The following is a 9,586-nucleotide window of genomic DNA, read 5'->3' as shown; positions in this document are numbered from 1 at the left end:
GCGGCCGTCTGATTGGCACTGCCGATTGCGCTATCTAGCAAAAGTTGTCACAATTATATCAGCTGGGTGTCTACCAAAATGGCTGACTCCAGATCACGCGGTTCAGATTTGATTGCAGATCAAAAATATTTGTTGGCTGGTATTTTGAATAGATAAATATTTTAAAAATGTATAAATTTTTATCGTCAACTAATATTAGAAGTAATATCAAACAAACATATATTTCATGAGTTGATCAAATTTCTGGTTGTGGTATTGAATTCAGTTTGACTCAATGACAGACACCTCTTTATGCTTTCTCATCTGAGCTTAGACCTTCTAACCTATTATAATGTAAGTTTTTAAAATAGAGATGCTTCGCATGTTATTTAAATGGAGTCACTTTTACTCCTAGGAGTTTTTCTGTTTTTTTACTACCGAGCGAAAAAGTGACACTTGGTATTATGTTTCAGGGAGTAAGTAAGTACTTTAGCCAGTAGGTGGAGGAAAAATACATTGAAGCTACTGTGTATTTTTGGATGCAACACATGGCTTTTGAGAAGATATACAAAGGAGCATCTGTAGCTTATGGAAAGATACATTGAAACTCCTTGTTTATCTTTTCGGATGCAGCACATTGCTTTCAAGAAGATGCAAAAGAGCATCTGTTGCTTATGGAAAGATACATTGAAGCTCCTTGTTTATCTTTTCGGATGCAGCACATTGGTTTTAAGAAGATACAAAAGAGCATCTGTTGCTTATGGAAAGATACATTGAAGCTACTTGTGTATCTTTTCGGATGCAACACGTTGCTTTTGAGAAGATACAGAAGAGCATCTGTTGCTTATGGAAAAATACATTAAAGCTCCTTGTGTACCTTTTCGGATGCAACACGTTGCTTTTAAGAAGATACAGAAGAGCATCTGTTGCTTATGGAAGATACATTGAAGCTACTTGTGTATCTTTTCGGATGCACACGCTGCTTTTGAGAAGATACAGAAAGCATCTGTTGCTTGGAAAGATACATTGAAGCTACTTGTGTATCTTTTCGGATGCAACACGTTGCTTTTGAGAAGATACAGAAGAGCATCTGTTGCTTATGGAAAAATACATTAAAGCTCCTTGTGTACCTTTTCGGATGCAACACGTTGCTTTTAAGAATATACAGAAGAGCATCTGTTGCTTATGGAGATACATTGAAGCTACTTGTGTATCTTTTCGGATGCAACACGCTGCTTTTGGGAAGATACAGAAGAGCATCTGTTGCTTATGGAAAGATACATTGAAGCTCCTTGTTTATCTTTTCGGATGCAGCACATTGCTTTTAAGAAGATACAAAAGAGCATCTGTTGCTTATGGAAAGATACATCAAACATACTTGTGTATTATTATTATTGTACGAAAATCCAAAATAAATGCTGTAAATCACCCCGAAGACTTCTGCTACTACAAATATTGACAACAGGTAACCAGCTAGATGGAAATTCGATGAATGCTACTAGTCAAAATAATTATTTGTCCGCCCGGGATTTCCATCTGTATACTTGTGTATCTTTTCGGATGCAACACGTTGCTTTTGAGAAGATACAGAAGAGCATCTGGTTGCTTATGGAAAGATACATTGAAGCTACTTGTGTATTGTGTATTGTGTATTGAATGCTACTACTAAAAATAAATTATTTGTCAGCCCGGGAATTTCCATCTGTATACTTGTGTATCTTTTCGGATGCAACACGTTGCTTTTGAGAAGATACAGAAGAGCATCTGTTGCTTATGGAAAGATACATTGAAGCTACTTGTGTATTGTGTATGTGTATTGAATGCTACTACTAAAAATAAATTATTTGTCACCCGGAATTTCCATCTGTATACTTGTGTATCTTTTCGGATGCAACACGTTGCTTTTGAGAAGATACAGAAGAGCATCTGTTGCTTATGGAAGATACATTGAAGCTTCTTGTGTATCTTTTCGGATGCAATTATTACTAGCACTAACCAGTTGTTGGGTGGCCCTTGTCGATGCTTGCTTTCGAGTCGATTGGACAGGACACATGCAGCCAGTGCATTCGCCAACAGCAGTGGACTGATTTTCGCCTCCAGTGGACTCTGTGGTGACGGCGGTAGAGGAGGGGAAGCCCCAACCTCCTCCTCCTTCTCCCCCTCACCTGCTGACGTCAGCGAAGTTCCGCCGTTTCTAGTGAGCAGCGACACTAGCGACTGGGTGACTGCGAATGTTGACGGCGGTGTGTTTGAAGCGATAGCCACTTTCATCAGCTCCTTAACATGCAAATAGAATGATTTTAAATTTTTTTTTTTTACATTTTTTTTATAGTTATTAATTGTGATGTTATCTTACACTTTTAAAACAGTACTTACGATTTTGTTGCTTGTCGGACAAGCAACAAAATCATGAGTACTCAGTAGCTAGTAGTAATCAGTAGTACTCAGTAGCTAGTAGTACTCAGTAGTACTCAGTAGCTAGTAGTACTCAGTAGCTAGTAGTAATCAGTATACTCAGTAGCTAGTAGTACTCAGTAGCTAGTAGTAATCAGTAGTACTCAGTAGCTAGTAGTACTCAGTAGTATTCAGTAGCTAGATACTCCTTGTAAGCAGAGGATGTGGCTCAGTGCCACGAAACGTGTACAAGTAACAAAATTGTGGTACTATTGTGAAACTATAAGATAACATAGCAATTTATTATAAATATCGGGGACCGAGCTTCGCTCTGGAGTACAAAAGCATAAAAAAATCATTACGAAAGAAGAAATTATAATAACATTCATAGTTCATACAGAAATGTTCTATCTAATCACAGTGAATTAAGATTGATTTCCAGAGGAATGTAAAATTTCACTCACAAAGGCCCAGTTGCACAAAAGCCGGTTAATTTTAATCCTGATTAACTTCACGTGAACCAAATCCGAGAATACTATTTCAAAAGATGGATCTATTGAAATTAATCAGGATTGAAAATAACCCGGCTTTTTTGCAACCGGCACTAGTACCTGATTGAATGATTACAAAAGTTCAACAGCTGAGTCATAATTTTGACACATTCCCCACACACATGAACTCACTCACTCATTTCCATCACCACATCACCAACAGACGGCTCTAAAAAATCTAAGTAGAAAAACACAGACTTCTACGTTTGATGCCCAATAACTTTCTTTAATGACCAGTAACAATATTTTCTCGCAATAAAAATTGTAGAGAATTTAATTCTGAAAAGAATATGTAAGCTGTGTAAACTGAATTTAAATAAAAGTTGAATAAAATGTATTCTTATGTAGTACATTACACCACAAAATTTGCTGTTTTATGGAGGAGAGAACTAATAACTCATAGATTGTAGCTGATTGCAAATGAAATATTCGCTTTTTATGGAAAGTTTTATTTTTATATGAAGTAACATATCTAATGATATTAAACTTATACCAAAAGACTAAAGATGATGTCAAAGTGACCTCCGTTGTTCTTAATGCATATGTTCAGACGTCTTCTCATCGATTGTCGGAACTGACTTCTGAGTGAAATCTTTCACCCTCTATAGCTCGCTAATGGAGATTATGAATATATGTTTATAAGAACTGTTTTCTTATTTTTACCTCTACTATCACGTATTAAATTATTTTACTATAATAAGAATCATTCTGTATATACGCCGACGCGAGATTCAAAAAGGAACGTACCTGTCAAGTATCATGAAAATCTACTGCCATATTTCGCTGTAAATGCGCAACATAAATAATAAACATAAATACATAAATAGAAATGCAAAACCGTCAACTTAAATAGTAGACCTCACTTTGCTCGGTCCCTCCTTTTTCCTACCAATATTTTAGGGCCGTTTGCACAGTCAAAGCTTAAACTGCATTTAATCAGCTGGTGGATTTAAACTCAAAATGAAACAAATCATAACAAAATAGACTTGATACAGATTTACCAGTTTAAAAATGAATTTAGTTCAACTGTCACTGTGCAAATGACCCTTAGGGCCGGATTCCGAGCTCGGGATTTGACTAAGTTCTAGACTTTAAACAGCTGGAGTCAGAAAATTAGCTTTCTGAAACGGGGCGTAATCGCAGCTTTTATAACAGTAGTCGCAGTTTTTATTTTCTCATTTCTATAATTTGAAACGTTTTTCCTTGACGAAATTAAACATTTCTAAATAATTCAAAAAAGCTGAAACTTTACACTATTCTCTCTTTATTTTATTTCGTGTTTAATTTTCTAGTTTTTTTGAAATTTAATACAAACGTGACTGTGACAATGACTACGACTACGCCCCGTTTCGGAAAGCCAATTTTCTGACTCCAGCTGTTTAAAGTCTAGAACTTAGTAAAGTCCCGAGCTCGGAAACCGGCCGTTCGGCCGGTTACAGAGCTCGACCGACCGTCAGTACGTATGCACCATCCTGACCATACGCATTCATACACCAGTTTTTCTGACTCACAAAATGAACACCTTTACAGATTATTTAATTGCAACTTATTATCTTCGTAAACGAAAGATTAAAGGAAAAATATCAAGTTCACCCGATGGTCGCCAAAAGAGCATTTCAAAGGGAATTTAGTACCATTATACATCATTGCTTAGGGATGAAGATACATTTTTAACCACCTCAGAATGTCCATCAGAAATTTTGATGAGTTATTTCGAGCTTATATCACCATTGGAATACTTGCAGTCGCTTTAAGCTACCGATCAAATAAATAATGTAGATAATATTAATAATATACGATTTTTCCAATAAGAAATGTAGAGATAATGAAGAATGTATAGAAAAACTCTGAATTCAAATATGACACTATTAATTGAATTCACTCATTATGCTATTCAATTCAATATCAGCTGATTGTCGGGCAGAGGTGTCAGCACATTGGTTATGTTGCGATCGGACTATTGATCAGTACAGCTCTGAAAGCTTCTATTTGTTTCAATAGCGCGTCAGTCGACCGATGGAACGGATGCGCACGAGCTCGACCGATGGTTTTCGTACGCAGTGTAAAACGCATGGACCTGACCGTGCGCATGCGTGCTGTCAGTCCTGCTCTGAACAGATAATGGAATATCTATGGAAAAGACAAGCGCGACTGACGTTCGCACTGTCGGTCGTCGGTCGAGCTCTGTAACCGGCCTATGTTGTAAACTATGTAAACTTTTGTAAAAGAATAAGAAAATAATCAATTATTTCAATTGTAGCCTACTTACATTGACACATGAGTACGACCAGCTGAGAGGCGTTGTCATCACAGCTGGCGACAGCTGTCAAACAGCTGGCCAAACAGCTGAGGCTGTTGGTGGTGGAGGGAGAAAGGCAGCTGGAGAGCGGGTCCAGTGATGACGTCATCATGGAGGAGGCGATGACGTCATGACGGTGTGGCCATTGGCCATTAGACACATGAGGCGCACCAGCTTCTGCGCATCACTCAGCCCCACCCCTGCCAGCGCGCTTGATATACTGCACATTGACCCACTATAACACAATACATGCCAAAATATTAATAACAAAGAAACACTATAGTGAGGTCCACGTTATAATGGCAGTGAAGAAAGATAGAAGAAAAGCGATGCCGATTCTTTGCATTGATTAATTATATTTCTACATTGTCAAAACATAATTGGCATCGTTGTGGATCTAGTAAAGGATAGTACCACCGGCTTCGTCGAATGATTGACAAGGATACAAAACCAAAGTTGATCAATACTGGCATTATACGTTTTCTATACGTTTCATTACTTCCCTTGCCCTATTACCATAGGTAAGGAAAGTATTGCTTTCCAAAAAATTTAAGGTACCCTAATTTCATGTTTTCTATACGTATCAAGGTCCCCTGAGTCCAGAAACATGATTTTTGGGTGTGGTGTGTGTGTGTGTGTGTGTGTTGTGTGTGTGTCTTTGAACACGATAACTCCATTCCTAATTAACGGATTGACTTGAAATTTTAAACTTAAGGTCCTTATACCATGAGGATCCGACAATAAGTAATTCATAAAATTCAATTCAAAATGGCAGATAATGGCTAAAAAAACATGTTTTTCACGGTTTTCTCGAAAACGGCTCTAACGATTTTCTTCAAATTTATACCCTAGATAGCTATTTATAAGCCCTATCAACTGACATGAGCCTCATTTCTGGGAAAATTGCAGGAGCTCCGTAATATTCCTGAGAAGAATGATTTTGTTAAATTTCTATCACGATTTTCTCAAAAATGACTTGACCGATTTTTTCAAATTCATACCCTTATAGTAATATCAGCTCTATTAACTGGCATGAGTCTCCTCCCTGAGAAATTAACAGGGGGTCCACCCATCCTTGAGAAATTTACTTTGTAACCTCCTTCTCGTGCGGGAGGTAGGTAGGTAGAGCAGTTTATTCAAAAGAACACAAATCATGTCGATATTTTATTTGTAGAACAGCTGTTTTGACAACTTTAAAAAATCATCAATTTTCATAATTCAAACAAAGGAAAATGTACTCTGAACACAATCACAATAGTATAATCATAGTTTTAATATTTAGCCGCCAATTGGCATAATGTTATTCCCTAAATTATCCTTGTTAATGAGGCTTATAGATCAATGAGCAAGGAAGTTGTGTGAGTGTACCACACCAGATTTTTTCATATTATACCCCTTCATTAACTACTGAATCGAACCCGAATATTGTATTTTCTAATATTATTTTTAGTTATACTAATAAATGTTCTTGACTAAATTGTTGAACATTTTCTAGGTGATAGAGGTTCATATTTCATTTTATATATTTATTATACAGAGTGTTTCAAAAGTAGTGTCGACCTTTTAGGGTATTGTTCCTGGATGATAGGAGACTACAATGTCGTATTTGAAGTGTCCAAAACTCAGCGGTTATCCTTATAGCTGCCATTTTGTTTTTTCACTTAGGAATTTCTATCTCAAGAACGAAATGTTGTATTGATCCGAGATTTTACATGAATATTTATTCTAAAAAGACTCAACTTTAAAAAATAGAATAAAACATTTTCAAAATGTTTGCCATTTTAAATTTTTGATTGCAAATTTCACGAAAACCGTTCACTTAATAAAAACTTTACAAGAGACAGAAAACTTAGCAAATCTTATCAAGATTTCAAGGTTACCTTATTTATTAACACGCGAGTGTTAATTATATGATCTACTTCCTGCAAACTTTAAACAGATTAATCATCCTAGAAAGTTCAAAACAATAGTACACAATTGGTTGATGAGCAAAGGAAGACAGAACATAGAAAACATTATTTCAAATAACAACTAACCAACTCATGACTTACTAACACTAACTAATTAATAATACACAAAAAAAACTACAAAACCTACTCTAGAACATGGTACGCCAAAGTGGAGTAGGTCAATTTCCACACAGAAAAAACTAAACAAGTAGAGGACACATTAAAAGAATTTTTCGTAACTAACTATTGTATGTAATATTGTAATTTATCTAATATTTTGTGTAATTGATGTTGTAGTTTTAGTTTTTTTTTGGAAATAAACATTTATTTATTTATATACTATTTAATAGTATATAATAACATTATACATGGAGGAGATTCCAAAATACATACTGCAAATTTATTGTTAGAATTTATCATTTTTATGGGATAAATATCTACTCATGAATGGAATGAATATACCTTCTTTATTCACTAATTTTTCGACATCTAGATACAATAAGTTTAAATCAGAAGATGGAATATAAAATAGGAAGATAGTACCTATTTATTGAGATTAGTCACGTTCATTCTGTCATCCTCAAACTGTTCAAGATTGTCTAGAGGACAGTCACAGGGAGGATTACATGAGCTGCCAAACTTGGAAAACAAAAATTCCCAAAGCTACATACAAAAGTCAATATTGTGCGGCAATTTGCTGCGCGCGCAACTACTCGCGTGTTAAAGTAGGTCAAAGAATAACAGAGAAATTAATTCTTTTTGTACTGCTTGCCATTATAACGTGGACCTCACTCTAGTTAATAAGCTTGCATGAGAAGATTAAAATTCGCACAATTTGGCAACATGGATATTCTCCTCAAGTCTCAACTTATTTTGAACTAAGTTTCTTTTGCAAATAAATTTAAATTTAAATTCATGAAACTTGACAAACCTGAAGGAAAGCAGTGAAACAACATTCATGACAGCAGATCGGGCGACAGTCACTTGTACCTTGTGGGAGATACGCTGTAGCAGGCTATTCGTTCCTGTATACGGGTTTCCATCTTGATCAACTGAATCAGGGGATTTGCATTCAGTTGTCTGAAACTCATTGAAGCACCTGTAACAAATATGTATTTATTTATTCAAAACAATAATCATAAATGATTGGAAATGCAATATTAAGGGCTATGGCTCAACTCACACGACTCAAGTCGAGAAGAGACTGCAAATATATATTTATTCATTTTTATTTATTCATTTACAATGCAAATGACACTAATGCAATACATTATAGAAGATAAAATAATAAGGTAGTCCTTGTGCTATTTTTCTTCCAAATTTATAGATGAAAAGTCCAAGATAAGGTTAGAATGTGTACAATTTTTATAGAATTTTAGTCCAAAATAAGCATGAAAACTATAAATTTTGAATTTAGATGACTTGAATTAATAAAGTGTTATTAACTCTAGTCTTTTCTTGACGCAGCATGTGTCAAATGGTGACACTCAGACCAGTCGACTCTACTATAGTGAGGTCCACGTTATAATGGCAGAGTTTGATTTGCAATGGTGTTACTATCCTTGTCTATCATTCAACAAAGCAGATGGTGCTATCTCTTTCACGCGTTGCGATGTTGTCTCATCGTTTATCACAAGTAGAAATTCACTAACTGATAGAATATTTATCTCAATCATGAAAATCTATTTATTGACCGAGCAAAGTGAGGTCTAAGATTCAAGTCGACAGTTTAAAATTTCTCTTAATATTTAAATGTTTATATTTTTTTATTTGCGCATTTGCGGCGAAACGCGGTAATAGATTTTCATGAAATTTGACAGGTATGTTCCTTTTTAATTGCGCGTCGACGTAAATACAAGGTTTTTAGAAATTTTGCATTTCAAGGATGATATAAAGGAAAAAGGAGCATCCTTCATACGCCAATATTAGAGTAAAATCAGACTATAGAATTATTCATCATAAATCAGCTTTCTAGTGGACTATAATACTACCCGTTCAAAACATCTAACATCTTGAAAATGTATCTTTCCATTAACGTTAGTAGACAGTTGACTATAATACTACCCGTTCAAAAACATCGAACATCTTGAAAATTTCATCTTTTCATCAACGTTGTAGACAGTTGCAGCCAGACCTGATAACAGCTCTCACACTCACATTCCGGGACGACACGTCACGGTACGATAGGACAGAAAGCTCTATATCATTTAGGATTTTTCTAGACATTTTAAATTGATAAACTATTTATTAATTTTTGAGAAACATAACAACATGTCAATGTAACTTACTGAGCGCGGAGTCTACTGTTCACAGAACACTAGTTAGATCTTTGAAAAATAAATTTTCTTGACAAATAAAATATGATTCAACATAATGAACAGTTAATTTCATCAGCTATATCAGTATCACTGTTT

The 9,586-nt window shown here is 35.3% G+C and overlaps 1 protein-coding gene across 1 annotated transcript in view; it reads right to left on the bottom strand.

Moving 5' to 3' along the window:
• The window catches only part of LOC111058773 (probable E3 ubiquitin-protein ligase HERC1), an 18,007-nt gene extending 9,822 nt beyond the window's left edge, over nt 1-8,185 (bottom strand). Inside the window, exons 1-3 of the mRNA XM_039444300.1 lie at nt 8,104-8,185; nt 5,194-5,458; nt 1,976-2,256 (exon numbers count right to left, since the gene is read on the bottom strand). Coding sequence (XP_039300234.1) covers nt 1,976-2,032 — 57 coding nt within the window. The 5' untranslated portion in view covers nt 2,033-2,256; nt 5,194-5,458; nt 8,104-8,185. The remainder of the gene's footprint in view (nt 1-1,975; nt 2,257-5,193; nt 5,459-8,103) is intronic.
• Between the last annotated feature and the right edge of the window lie 1,401 nt (nt 8,186-9,586).

This window comes from Nilaparvata lugens, unplaced genomic scaffold (genome assembly GCF_014356525.2).
Source record: "Nilaparvata lugens isolate BPH unplaced genomic scaffold, ASM1435652v1 scaffold4168, whole genome shotgun sequence".
In the NCBI taxonomy this organism is placed as follows: Eukaryota; Metazoa; Arthropoda; class Insecta; order Hemiptera; family Delphacidae; genus Nilaparvata; species Nilaparvata lugens.
This window is presented reverse-complemented; position numbering and strand designations above follow the sequence as displayed.